This window comes from Hemicordylus capensis, chromosome 17 (genome assembly GCF_027244095.1).
Source record: "Hemicordylus capensis ecotype Gifberg chromosome 17, rHemCap1.1.pri, whole genome shotgun sequence".
Lineage (NCBI taxonomy): Eukaryota > Metazoa > Chordata > Lepidosauria > Squamata > Cordylidae > Hemicordylus > Hemicordylus capensis.
The window spans coordinates 13,943,724-13,957,796 of record NC_069673.1 but is presented as its reverse complement, the minus strand read 5'-3'; the positions used below and the strand labels follow the sequence as shown (position 1 = coordinate 13,957,796).

General features: G+C 57.9%; 1 protein-coding gene across 5 annotated transcripts in view; it reads left to right on the top strand.

Moving 5' to 3' along the window:
• The first annotated feature begins 1,049 nt into the window (after nucleotides 1–1,049).
• Nucleotides 1,050–14,073, top strand: part of SCAI (suppressor of cancer cell invasion) — a 47,635-nt gene continuing 34,611 nt past the window's right edge. For 3 of the 5 annotated variants that reach the window (XM_053281929.1, XM_053281927.1, XM_053281932.1), the window contains exons 1-2: nucleotides 1,050–1,197; nucleotides 4,113–4,157. In XM_053281929.1, coding sequence (XP_053137904.1) covers nucleotides 1,145–1,197; nucleotides 4,113–4,157 — 98 coding nt within the window. In that variant the 5' untranslated portion in view covers nucleotides 1,050–1,144. The remainder of the gene's footprint in view (nucleotides 1,198–4,112; nucleotides 4,158–14,073) is intronic. The other 2 variants (XM_053281931.1, XM_053281930.1) reach the window with 2 other exon arrangements.

Here is a 14,073-nt window from a genome sequence, read left to right as displayed (position 1 = left end):
TGGGTTTATTCTTCCCATACAGGATTTGGCAAGCCTCTGTTGCCATTTGTGAGTGCAGGGGTTCTCAAGCTTGGGTCCTCAGATGTTGGACTACACCTCCCATCATCCACACCACACGCAGCAGTGGATAATGGGAGTTGTAGTCCAACACCCCCTCGGGGAGCCAAGCTTGAGACTCCCTGAGTCAGGGCCTAAAAGAGGAGAGTGCATAGGGTTGCCAGCTCTGCTTGAAGCGATTCCTAGAGATTCCACTTCCCTCCGCCCTAAGATTTTTCACAATCCCCAGCCATTAAACTCTTCAAGCTTCCTTTCAAGAATCACCTGGAGGTGAATGTCGATTCCGGGCGACTCCATGCCAATCAATCCTGGAGGGTTGGCAGCCTAATAAATGTAGCCTAGCTCTGTGCATGTGGAGCTTATTCCTAACAAATGCATACTAATTATATAATAATATCATAACAATAATATGCAGGGCTTCTCGGCTTTGGGTTTGCAGATGTCGTAGGACTACAACTCCGACTAGCCTTAGCCACAACGACAACATTCTTTGGTCGTACCATAGTATTATTATGAATGAATACAATCACGACAATTGAATGCCTGCCTGTTAGAGCTGTCACCGATCAATCAATCGACCAGCCAACCAGCAATCAATCCAATTCCCTGGGGGAAAGCCTCCTGTTATTGACGCAGGTGAAGGCTGCACCCTCCCTCTGCAAACGCAGCAGGAAAACAGCTTCCCTTCTGAGCGCCTTGGACAGTATACACTATCCAAAACGAAACAGAATAACGAGACCGGGGGTGGGGTGGGGTGGGGTGGGGACGACCGACCACCACCACGCTCCGACTCCCGGGGGAAGAGCCCCCTGATGCCCCCGCGAGCCCCCGCCTGGCTCCAGCGAGCTCCCTCCTGCCGCGCCGCCTGCGCCCTCCAGGGGGCGCTGGGCCTCGCACTGCCGGGGAACCTGAGCGGGAAAGAGTGGCGGCGAGCGCGCCCAATGGGACGCCAGGTGCGGGGCGCGGGGCCAATGAGGGCGCGGGGGCGGGCCGAGCGGGGCCGCGGCCAGGTTCGGCGGAGGCGGCGGCGGCGGCGCGCCCTCCTTCCCTGCCTCGGCGCCGGTAACGGCTTCGCTCGGGAGCGCGGATGGTGAGAGGGGCTGCCCGGCAGCGCCTGCCCCGCACCGGCCCGGCCTCCAGGTAAGGGCTGGCGAGATGGGGGGCGGGGAGGAAGGAAAAAATGGGGAGGGGGGATATTGGGGGCTGGAGTGGGGATGCAGGGATGCTTGGGGGGCGCCATGGGGAGAGGGGGTCCCCGGGGGCACATCATGGGGAGAGAGGGCTCGGGGGTTAAGGGGGGCTTGGATTTGGGGGGATCTGGGGAGAGGGGGCTTGCAGAGGGATGTGGGGTGCAGGGATTGCGGAGGGGTGCAGGTGGGGAATTGTAGGGGGCTTGGATTTGTGGGTGCATTTGGGAGGAGGAGAAATGGGGGGATATTGGGGAGGTATGGGGATGCAGGGATGCTTGGGGATGCCATGGGGAGAGGGGGTCCCCGGGGGCACATCATGGGGAGAGAGGGCTTGGGGGTTAAGGGGCACTTGGTTTGGGGGGATCTGGGGAGAGGGGGCTTGCAGCAGGATGTGGGGTGTAGGGATTGCGGAGGGGTCCAGGTGGGGAATTGCAGGGCTTGGGTTTGTGGGGGGCATTTGGGGAGAGGGGGCTTGTGGGGGGGCTAGCTGGGGAGAGATTTGCAGGGCATATGAAGCAGCAGGATTTGTGGGGGGGGCCTGTGGGGAGCTTGGATTGGTGGGGGGCATTTGGGGAGAGGGTCTTTGACTGGGGTTATGGGATGTAGGGATTTTGGAGGGGGCTGATGGGGAGCCTGGATTGGAAGGTTGAGATTTGGAGGGCATAAGAGGCGAGGGGATTTCTAGGGGGAGAGGGGCTTTGTAGGGGGGCTTGGATATGTGGGGGTATTTGGAGGGGTTTTTTTTAGGGGGCTGTGGGGAGAGGGGGCTTGGGGGGTATATAGGGAAGAGATTCGCGGAGGTGAGGGGGGCTGGGGAGGGAGGGCAGGGAGGGAGGGCAGCCCCAGGCTGGGGAAGCCCAGCGGGGAGTTTGCTGGGAGGGTCGGTGAGAGCTGCGTCTAGAGGCATAACTGACTCCTTTTGCTAACAGAAACCTCCGTATTAGCTGACGAATCTAATTAACAGAGTAATTAACAGCTTGCCCTCCCCCCCCCCTTCCTCCAAGGCAGGCGGGGGTCTGGGTGGCAGGCATGGTGGTCTCTTCCTCCTCTTCCTCCCCTTCCAGTTTGATCCTTACAACAATCCTGCGAGGTAGGCGTAGGATGGTTCAAGGTAGAGGCCGTGTGAAGGGCTGGGGGTCGCCGGGGAGGTGTGTGTCTGCAGGTACTGTGTAAGTTAGGGGGTGGGGTGGGGTGGGGCTGCCTTGGGAAAGGCTGGGGGAGCTATAGGGGTACTGGGAGTATTAGGAGTTGGAGGGCAATGCCTGGGTGTGGAAGGAGCTTGGGGCATCTGGAGCCAGTGGATGCTGAGGGTGGAAAGCGTGAGGAGGGGATATGGGGGGCTGAGGGTAGGAGGGAGCTGGGGCAGAAGTGGGGGGGAGGGAGGGGGCCCAAGGCTAGGGACCATGATATAGGTTGAGTGGTTGCTTGAGCGGGGGGCTGGGCTGCCAGGGATTGGGGTGTGCGGGAGGCCGTTGGGGGCAGCATGAGTGGCTGGGGGGAGCGGGAAGGTGGGGTGGGGGTCTAGGGGGAAATGGGCTGGCTGCATTGTGTGGGGTGTCTGCTCGGAGGGACCTGGGGTGGACAAGCATGCGGTATTTGGGGTGAGGTGGTGCAGGGGGCAGAGAGCTGCCTTGTCATATGGGGGAGTGGGATTAAAGGTGGGGTGGGGGCTGCCTAGGGGGTTTGTATGCTGAAAGCGTAAGGGGGCTTGGAGAAAACTGGGAAGTGGAGGAGCTGTGGGGTGAAAGAGGGCGTGAAGAACTAGGCTTTGCCGTGGGAGTGTGGAGAACTTGGAGATGGTGTTGACTGCAGTACTTGGGGGGTGGGTGGGGGCAAAAGCAGAAAAGAGTTCTCTGCCCGGAGGAGCTTACAGTTGAAAGACTTGAGAGATGGGGGAGGCAAATGCAGTGGTCCCTCCAGGAGCTGGTTGCCTTTGCAGTCTGAAGTGGAAGGCAGGGGGGGACTGGAAAAAGGAGGGCGTGAAATATCTTTGGGTCAGTGCCGTGGCAGTTGGGGGGTGAATTGGGGAGGCCGCAGGCTGAGGCCCGGTGAAAGATTGGTGGGCGGTGGGGTGGGGAGAGTGAAGCTGAGGTGTGGGGCCGTTCTGGAGCAGGGCATGGGGGTCAGTATCCTCCCGGGATCAATGGGGGGGGGCGGAATCTAGGACGTGTCCAGGGTTTCTGCTCTTTGAGGTGGCTGGTTAGGGGCGTGGGGCGTCTCACCCCGGATGCAGGTGGGAAGATGTGCAAAGGTGTGCAGGGAGTGGGCGGAGGCTGGGCACTGGGTGGGGAAGCACAGGCTCCTGGGGGGAGAGTGGCCTGTGGGGCGCCGAAGGAGGTTCGGGGAGATAAAAGAGGGCTGAGTGACCTCTCACTTCTGGTGCATGTTTGTGAGGGGCTGGCATTGGGCCCCTTGGAAGCTGGGGCCCCATGGTGGGCCAGGGGAGGGCTTGGGGCACAAAGGCGCTGGAGGGAACGTGTGGGGCACAGGACGAGGTCGTAAAGGAGGCTGCCCCCCAGGGTAGTGAATGGCTGCATCTTTGGCTGGTGTGGAAAGCGAGAGTCCAAACGGAGAGGACACCTTTACTGCCTGGGCTGGGTTTCTCCCGCCAGTCAGATCCCCTGGGGCGGGGGCACCTCTGCTTGGCTCCTCTCCTGTGGCTCGCCCCCTGCCCACCGCCCCATTGATCATGTCACCTGTGGGTCAAGCCTGTTGTCAGAGGACAGGAAATTGCGCGAGAGCCCTGGAGGTTCCCCAGCGATGATGTGTGCTCCCTCGGGTGGCGTGGGATGGTCGTCTGGGCTTCTCCCCGCAGCCCTCTGTCACTGCCTTCTCTCTTTCCCTGACCCCCCACCCCCACTCCAGAAGCACAGGCCTGGCGGAGAAGCCCCCCCGCAGACGGCGAAGCAGGTAAGAGGATGGCCCCCCCCCTGCCCCGGTCTTTCCGCAATCCGGTGGTGACAGATTTGCTCTGCTACCCAGATCTCGCGTTCCTCCCCATCTTTTGCCTGCCCCCGGTTGCTGTGTGTGCGCATTGTGATTTTCCTAGCTGTGGGGAGGGCCACACAGAGCGACATTGGGGGCTGGTGGGGAAAAACAGAGCTGGGGCGGGGGGGGGGAGAGCTTCGGTTGCCCTGGAGAAGGCTGAGAGGCAGCCACAGCAACCAGGCTGATTGTGTCCTAGAGGTGATGGCTGAGCTGCAGAGGGAGATCTTGCCTGGCGCTGCTCTCCGCAAGCGGGTGGGCGTCTGGCTGTCCTCCCTGCGCCCTCGGTGAACCTGGAGAGGGAGCCGTGGGCCTTTGGGGGGCTCTGGGCGAGGGAGGGAGCTTGGCGCTTGGAACGGGCATTTCTGCCGCTCTCTGCCTTGGGGAGGGACACGGCGTTCTCCTCCTCGCCCCTGCTCCACTTCCTGCCCACTGCTGCTGCCTTCGCCCAGGCTGGGGTTTCTGAGCTGGGGCATCCCTGCCTTGGGTGGATTATTCCACAGGTTTATCTGGTTTAGAGCAGAAAGCGCTGCACCCCCCCACCCAAAAGGCCCCCCCCCCACCATTTGCGGATATTTACAGCCATGGGCATGCAAGAACCTGAGCGTTGGAGGGTCTCGTGCTCCCTCCCTCTCTCTCTCTCTGCTGGAACATGTACCTTCTTCCACCCCGCTTGCTGAAATGACACAAGCTCTTCACGTGTGTGAATAGCCTCTTCCTACAGTTCGTGAGAGAGAGAGAGAAACCGGGGTGTGTGTGTGTGGGGGGGGGAGAGCATAGCCTCTTGGGGACTGCACCCCCTGCCAAAATTCTTCAGGAACCCAGCTTGGTACACAGGAAGCGGTCATTTTCTCTCCTCCCCTTCTCCTGGGGTGGCTGCTGCTGCTGCTGCTTTTCGGGGGGGGGGGCATCCCCGTGGAAAAGAATAGCGCTTGCCTTCCCCTAGCCATCCAGGAGGAGCGTTAAGAAGCTTAAAAACAGAAGGGGGGAAAGACACAGATCGAACGGGGGGGCGGGGGGGTCAGGGGCGGCAGTGTGGCTGCTGAAGGAAGGCTGGGGCTGTGTGTGTGTGGGGGGGAGGAATGCAGCCGCTGCTGCGTAGGGGGGGGGAAGGTGGCCCCTCCGGAAGGGCTGGTTATTCAGGCCAACCTGCCTCCCCTCTGCTCCTTTGCCAACTGGATGTCTTTGTAAATTCCGACAAGTGGCTCAGGTTTCCCTCCCTCTCTCTCTCTCTCTCTCTCTCTCTCTTTCTGCTGGGTGACTGGCGTTTTTCCAGGGCTGTCAGAATGTCAGGTTGAAAACTCCCTTTGGGCAAAATGATCAAGACGCCGCCGATGGTCCGTTAGGGAGGGCTGCTGGGAGCACAGGACGCCGGCATCTGGTTTGGCCCGCCGTAGCTCGGGCCAGGTGCACCCAAGAGATGGTCTCCGTCTCGCGGGGACATAGGAAGCCGCCTTCTACTGAGTCAGGCCCTTGGGCCCCCCAGCTCAGCACTGTCTTCACTGACTGGCAGCGGCTCTCCCAGGCGTCAGGCAGGAGGAGTCTCTCTCCCAGCCGTACCTGGAGACGCGCTCCGGGTCCGAACCTGAGACTTTCTGCATGCCAAGCAGATGCTCTACCCCTGAGGGATGGCCCCATCGGCAGCAGAGAGCGTGCATATGTAGTCGCCCGTCCCAATACAGACTGGGGCAGGTGCTGGTAAGCCATGGGCACAACTCGGGCTCTCTTCCCCAAAGGTGTGGCTTTGCCCCGTTCGCTGGGGGTCAGGACACCGGAAGCTGCCTTCCGCCGAGTCTGTCCCTTGGTCCGCCTAGCTGAGTATTGTCTGCACTGACTGGCAGTGGCGAGGGAGTGGAGGCCGGGGTCTCTTCTGGGGTTGTCCCGCCCCACCGGCTGCTTGCTTTTCTTGCACTCCGGTCAGCAGCGCGTTGCAAGGGGGTGCGTGTGTGAGGGGCTAAGCCCCCTCCTGCACAAAAAGTGGACTTCTGCCCGTTGCGATGCCCCCCTCTCTTGCCGTGGGCTTGGCAGCTGGGGATGCTGGGGGCCTTGGAGCGTCCTGCTCAGCCCTGGCAGCCTTCTGGGAGGCGTTGTGGGGTGAGGCGTGTGATCGATGGTGTCAGGCTTGGCTCCCACCCTTCCTCGGGGGAGTGGAGCCCAGCCTCTTCTGCCGAGAGAAAGGCATGCCCAAGGCCAGCCCTGGGAGCGTCACGGCTTGGCAGCAGGGTGGGGCGGCTTTTTAAAAAAGTGGTCTGAATCCTCCGCAAGAAGGAAAGGGCCACTCGAAGCCAAGGCTCTGCATCTTGAAAGGCACGTTTTGCCTGAGCAAGCCTGGTTGCTGTCGGAAGGAGGCCGCCGTTGGTGTGCCACGGAATAGATCCGTGGGCGAGCTCGCCGCGATGCCCACACGCACGGCAGCCTTGTCTGGCTTAGGGCCCCAAGCGTGGCTTTGCTTGGTGCTCTCCCTGCGCGTGCGAGGGAGATGCTACGCAAGATCCCTTGAAGGCCACACCCGCAGTCCAGTGGACACTTACATGGAACATAGGAAGCTGCCATAGACGGAGTCAGACCCTGGGTCCATCTAGCTCAGTATTGCCTACCCAGACTGGCAGCGGCTTCTCCAAGACGGCAGGCAGGCGTCTCTCTCAGCCCGATCTTGGAGATGCTGCCAGGGAGGGAACTTGAACCTTCTGCTCTTCCCAGAGCGGCTCCATCCCCTAAGAAGGGGAATCTCTTCCAGTGCTCACACTTCTAGTCTCCCATTCAACTGTAAACCAGGCTGGGCCCTGCTTAGCTAAGGGGACAAGTCATGCCTGCTACCACAGGACCAGCTCTCCTCTCCCTGTGGAACTAAGTGAAACTGTATTCTCAGTAAAAAGTGCCTAGGGCCATTTTATTAAATAACCCATTTTATTAAATAACTCTGCCTCTGAATATCCTAGTCTAGGCACTGTGGTTAAATTTCTAGGCACCCCGGCTCCCTGGCGCCTGGGATTTGTCAAGCCCTGACATAGCAGTCAAGTAGGAATACAAGACCATCCTTCTGGGCATCGGTGATTAATCTGTTGGGCTTCAATTCAGCATCCCTTGTGTGCAGCAGGAAGCCGACAGTAAGGAATACTGTGGCTGGCTTATTGAATCATTCCCAGGACTTCATCTCAGAAGGTGGATGTTGTTTTCCCCTGCTGCTTTCCCCACTAAAGCGCAGCCAGATTCAGTTTCAAAAGCAAAACGTAAACTCCTAACATGTTTGTGTTCAGCTAGGATTTGTTGTTTCAAAACAGGTTGTTTCTGCCACTTGCTGTCATTAATTCGCAACTTTAATACAATGCCAGTCTTTAAAAAAAAAAAAAAAGGTTTTTAACTAGAACCTTGATTTTTCACCACTGCCGGGGCTCTGGTCCTTGCACCATGAAGAGAGATTGACTGTATTTCTCGAAATCCAAGTCTAGGCTTTTGCCAAGTTCTTCAGTGTTAGAAATCGGGGAGTCTTATTTTAATTTCAGAGTCCTGATCAGGGTGTTCTCAAATTTTTTTCATTGTTGTGCAGAATGGGTTTTCTTCTGGGCGGCAGTATCAAGGCAGTGTGTGCGCATGTGCATTCAGAGTGGGGCCTTCCTGATCTGACCTGAGTGGGATCTTAAATTAACTGAGTGGACATCAAAATACATGTACGCGCCCGCCTTAAAGGGAGCATTGGATTGGTGCTGATTCTTTTGGGTCAATACAGGTATGCACAGATGCACCTAGGTAATTTTGGAGCCTAAACCTAAAAGCCTTTGGAGGTGCCTCCCTCCCCGCCCGCAAGTTAAGCATCAGTTTTTAACACGTAGATTCTTGGGGGCACAAACGACACCACCCAGGACAGCCTCTGTTTTTAAGGGGGTTGTCTTAGATTCAGAATTGTTTTCTGTTCTGGTAAATACGGTATTTGGCAGGCTGGGATAAGACGGAAAAGGGGATGACAGTGTTGTCCAGTGATCTTCCCCATCTTTTCTTTTCTTTTCTTTTTAACACATCCGTGTGCCATTTTGGAGCATTATGGGCTACTCCCAAGACTTCAGCCTGAGCAAGTTGGGATTTGCCGGAAGACACGGGCAAAGAAAGGGGATGCTCTCGGATGCGCTGGGATGTGCAACAGATTCGGACTTGGCACTAGCGTGTCGGGCCGTCTCCATCTGTCTCTCCGGTCCAGGAGCCGGGGTGGTCCAGCTGGCGGCCTGTGCCTTGGATCGGGCTTGTGAAGCAATCTTAGCTGGCTCCCATCAGCCCTGACGGAAAGTGGCAGAACTGCTGCCCCTGCTAGTTTAGCAAAAAGGGAGTGGAGATTTTTTTTTTTTTTACAGAAGTCAGGGGACTCTGCATTTCGGGGATGGGGGCGTAGCTCAGAGGCAGAGCATCTGATTGGCAGGCAGAAGGTCCCAGGTTCAGTCCTTGGCAGCATCTCCAGGCAATCTCCGGAGAGCTGGCAGTCTTCTGGCCACCGGGGCGGACTGCCCAGTTGCAGGTTCTGAGAGCTGGTTTTGTGGTAGCAAGCACGAATTGTCCTCTTTGCTAAGCAGTGTCCACTGTGGTTTGCATTTGGGTGGGAGACCACCTGTGAACACGGCAAGATATTCCCCTTACGGGATGGGGCCACTCTGGGAAGAGCACCTGCAGGCTTGTATGCAGAAGGTTCCAGTTTCCCTTCCTGGCAGCATCTCCAGATAGGGCTGGGAGAGATCCCTGCCTGCAACCTTGGCGAAGCCGCTGCCAGCCTGGGTAGGCAATACTGAGCTAGACGGACCTATGGTCTGACTCGGTATATGGCAGCTTCCTCTGTTTCTGTGGGCTTCTCTTGGGTGACCCACACACCAGAGATGCGCTGAGGTCCCAGCCGTCTCGCAGGCAGAGCGCTGCAGCTGCTTCAGACCCCGAGTGCATTTGGCGACCCGAGACGAACCCGCTTGCGTAACGCTCGGGACTTCTTCCTGGCTCCGACGGTGGCACGAAGGCCTGAGAAAAACTCTCTGCGGTGCACCCGCCTGCAGGGCACAGTCGTGGCGAGAGAAACCGGCGTGCCTGTGTGTGATTTTCAGGCGAGGTTGATCGCCCTGCTTTCTCCTCCTCTCTCCCTCTCGCTGCCTCGGGTGAGATGCTGATGCCGGAAGGGCGTTTGGACTGAAGTATCAACTTACTCTGGCCTTCAGGTCCAACGCCTTCTGCCGGCTCTGCCAGAGCCACAGGGGGACGGCGTCCGTGCTTGGCAGGGGAAACAAACCTTGCTGCAGCAAGTTGGCCTTGGGAGCAGCGGCTGCGTGTGTGTCCGCTGCGTCGTCTTATAAACGGAAACCCAGAATTAAGGGAAGTGCCGGCATCTAGCAGAGGAGCTGCCGTTATCTGTACGGGGGGTTGGGGTTCCTCTCGTGTGACGGTCCTTCTGCTTGTAAGTTCTGCCTGGGGAACTCCTTGCCACCTGCAAGTGTCGCCTCGGGACACTTGTTTGCTTGCGCCTGCCAAGGCAGAAGATGTCGGGGTTTCTGCGTGTTGCCTCGGAACGTTAGCCCACATTTCTGAGCCACGTCAAGGTGAGTGTGTCTGCGGGAGCGGCAGGGGGTGACAGGCCACGAGTCTGTGCCCATAAAGCAGCCGAGCTCCCTGCCCAAATCACGGCTCCCTACCGATTTATGCCCGTCAGGGGAGACCGGCGGAGCGTTTTCTGCAGCAGAAGACCGCAGGATTTATTGGACTGGCTTCCTGAGGATGTTTGGTAGGAAGAGGTCAGCGGGATGGCAGCTCTTGAAACCGGAGCCTGAGAGCCCTGCTGGATCAGGCCCAAGAAGGCCTAGCTACCCAGCCTCCTGTCTCCCACAGTGGCCCACCCGATGCCTCTGAGAAGCCCACAACCGGGAGATGTTTTCATGGGGCTCCTTCTCCTGCCCTTGCAAAGAGGCACCTTTCTAAAGTGGTGATTCTCTTTACTGAGCCGGGGGAGAGCAACCGGCCCTCTCCGTCCCCAGCACAGCATCCCTCCAGTGGCTGTTGCTGGGGTCTGTCTTCTGTTTCTTTTTCAGACTGTGAGCCCTTTGGGGACGGGCAGCCATTATATCAATTAATTAATTTCTGTATGTGAACCTGCTTTGGGAACTTGGGTTGAAAAGCGGCATAGAAATATTTGTCTGGTTGTAAAGCGGTATAGACATATTTGCCGTATGTGTATTCGGGGGCCTCCTGCCTCTGAACCTGGTTTTGTGGCCACGAGCAGGAATTGCCCCCTTTGCTAAGCAGGGTCTGCCTTTGTTTGCATTGGGAGGGGTGACTACGTGTGAGTACTGTAAGATATTCCCCGTGGAGGATGGGCCCATAGCTCAGCGGTGGAGCATCTGAGGCCCCAGGTTCACTGCCTGGCAGAATCTCCAAGCAGGGCTGGGAGAGACTCCTGCCCGGAACCTGGGAGAGCAGCTGCCAGTCAGTGTTGACAGTCCTGAGCTAGATGGACCAAGGGCCTGACTCAGTGTGGGGCAGCTCCCTGTGTTCCTAAGGCATGCCTCGTCTCCTGCTGTTACTCCCCTGCAGCTGGTATTTGGAGGCATTCTGCTTTTGGACCTGGAGGGGTAGCCTCTCGCCGTCAAGACTAGAAACTATTGCAAGATTTGGCTGCCTGTTTACAGCTTGGTTATGCCGCTGGGAGCGGGGAGCGGATCACGGAGAATTCCAAACTAGGAACGTAGGAAGCTGCCTTCTACTGAGTCAGACCCTTGGTCCCTCTCACGCCGGGTTGTCTGCACTGGCTGGCAGCAGCTCTCCAAGGGTTTGGGCGGGCTTTCCCCAGCCCTCCCTGGAGATGTTGCTAGGGTGTGAAACGGAACCCGAGACCTTCTCAGGCTCTGCTCAGACCCAATGCTGGCCGTCCAGTGGTGGGTTTCGTGTGTGCGTAGCCCCTTCCTCCGAAAAGACTCCTTTCAGTCCTTCGGAAAGCAGCCCACTGAGAAAATCCGCCGGGCTCTCGGATGCTCTCCAGGAACTTGGCTCTTCCAGGGATGCATTTCCTGACTGCTCGATCGGGGGGGGGGGGGGGGAGGGCTTGGCTGGGCTGCCAGCTGATTTGGCCGGCCGCCCACGTGGTGTGCAGAAAATGGAGCTGGCTGGCTTCCTCTTGGCTGCAACGTGGAGGCGGCAAGTGGACCCGGCGTCCCTGGGCGGCTGGCGTGGACCTCTCTTGTAATGGGGAGAGGTTGCCTTGCAGCCCTCAGCAGTGGGCTTCCAAATGCCGCCTGGTGAGATGGAGACGGAGGTGAGATTCGAATGCGGGGCGCGGGGAGAGTGTGTGTGTGTGCGCATGGACTTGCCTGCATGTACTATAGCTCACCTCCTAAGAACGTCAGAACAGCCCTGCTGGATCAGGCCCAAGGACCTTCTAGTCCAGCATCCAACGAGACGGGCCCTACAGATGCCTCCGAGAAGCCCCCAGGCGAGAGGTGAGGGCAGGCCCTCTCTCCTGCTGTTGCTCCCCTGCAGCTGGGATTGAGAGGCTGGAGGTGGCCCGTAGCCACCAGACAAGCGGCCACGGATAGCCCTGTCCTCTAGGACTTGGTCTAAGCCCCTTTTAAAGCCATCTAAGCTGGTGGCTTTCGCCACACCATCTCCCCCGCCCTCCAAACACTGCCCGTCTCTTGAAGCTCTCTCTGCTTCCTTTGAGACTTGGGGTGGGGTGGGGTGGGTCTAACGTTCAGATTTTGCCTTGAATGTTCACCTCGGGTGGAAATTTGGGCAGCAACGCTTGATCAAGAGAGACTGATGTGCTGCTTTTTGAGGAGAAAGTTCTCAAAGCTGTTCATGTTGGAGAAGACGGTTCCTTGTCCCCAAAGGGCTTGCCGTTTTAAAAATGAACGCAAGAGACACCAGCAGTAGCTGCTGGAGGGATCTTGGGGTTATCCTTCCTCCCTGACTAAACAGAAGAGAATCGCCACTTGGAAAGGTGCTTCTTTGCCCCGTTAGCAGAGGGCCTAACTCCTCTGTTGCCTCCTGTTTTTCTCTCTCTCCTTGCTACCCCAATTTTCCTGGTTGCCTCCTTGCATGTATGGCATGTGGCACAAAAGTTGGAACGAGTGTTTTTCTAGCTGTTGGACGGTGGAACAGCCTGCCTTATGAAGTGGCTGGCTCTCCTTTGCTGGAGGTTCTTGAAAAGAGGCTGGATCTGTCGCAGATTCTGGAGCCGTTTCCTGCACGGATCAGGGAGGTGGACTACTAGAAGACCGCCGAGATCCCTTCTAATTTGAACGTTCTGTGGTTCTCTGTCCTCTTGGATCCATCCACAGGGAATTGTGCCTGTCCCAGCACGGTTAGGGGCCTGGCAGCTTGCACAGTAAGCCGAGGAGCTTGTTAATTTGGCAGCTTGTTAATTTCCTGGCGTTCAGCTGCGGCTGAGTTTGTTTTGTTTAGCTGTGTTTGGTTTTTTGTTTGTAGGGACAACGCTGAGCATCCCCAAATAGGGATGGAGAGGTAGAGATCCATTCTGAAAATAAATCAGTACAATGAAATTTAGGATTCAGATGGGAGCAGAACTGACGGCTGTTCACGTCTTTGGCTTCTGTCTTAGGACTGGTGGCTCCCCTTGGGAGACTTCCCCAGATCAGGAAGAGCCGTGTTGCATGGCTCACGGTTTCATGATTCTCGTAATATTAGAACCTGGGATCATCCTTCGAAGCTAAATGGACAGACAAAAGGTAGCATGCTTCTTTACATAACATAGACTATGGAATCCGCTGCCACTGGATATAGTGAAGGCCACCAATCTGAGTGGGTTTAAAAGGGGGTTAGACCACTTCCTGGAGGATCGGGCTCTCAAGGGCTACCAACCTTGGTAGCTGCATACTTCCATCAGGATCAGAGAAAGCGTGCCACCTGGAGACCAGGTGCTAGGGAACGCCAACGGGTGGGGAGCGTTTCCCTCTCCCCCGACCTCTTGCGGCTTCCCGACAGCACCTGGCGGGCCGCTGTGTGAGGCAGGAAGCTGGATTGGATGGGCCTTGGGCCTGATCCACCAGGGCTGTCCTCGGCTTCTTATGATTTTCACAACCGGGATAGTCACAGCCTCGGCAGCCTTATAAATTCACGCGCCGCGTGCTTCACCTGGTGCTCGTGAAGGGTCTCCGTATGATAGTGGCGACGTGCCGGTCCACACGGGTCTCCTCCTCCGAGGCGAGGACGGTGGGGTGTCGGGGAAGCTGCCTGAGCGAGCCGAGGGGTGCCCTTCGACCCAGCTGGCTCTGGGAGGCAGAGTCCGCCCTCCCCTGTGCGAAGCCTCCCCTCTCCTTGGCTTGTGTTTTGAGAGCGCAGCTAATTTTACAGCACATCCTCCTGTACACAGACAATTTTCCATGTGGGTGACTGGAGCAAAATAATGATTAGGATGTTAGATGGCAGTAATTAGAGCCATGGAGGCGCCATCCGAACTGTCAGGGTGCCGCCAGCGTCTTCGCTTCCTCAAGAGTAGGGCTGGAAGAGGCACGCTGTGCCCGGCGGGGGTGGGGGGGAGCGAGTGCTGCTCTGCCTAGTGGGCTGCGCTTGCCGCAGGATGGTGGCGTAGTGGGAAGCCGGGCTGGGCCTTTGTGGCGGTGCGTCCCCACGGTTGGCAGTCTGACCTCTCCGGTGAAGCACAGCTGGCTGTTTCCTTGCAGGCGGTGAAGGGCCGTCTCCCGCGTAGCGTGCCGCAAGCAGAGCCCACAAAGGGAGAGGCTCATCTGCAGAACAAATGGCCCAGGCAACTCGAGCAAGGCAGTCAAACTCTATGCTGTGAGAGAAGGCGGGTGAGAGCCGTAGGTGCTGGCCAGTCTCTCCTGGGGCTGTGTGTGCAGCGGGGAGA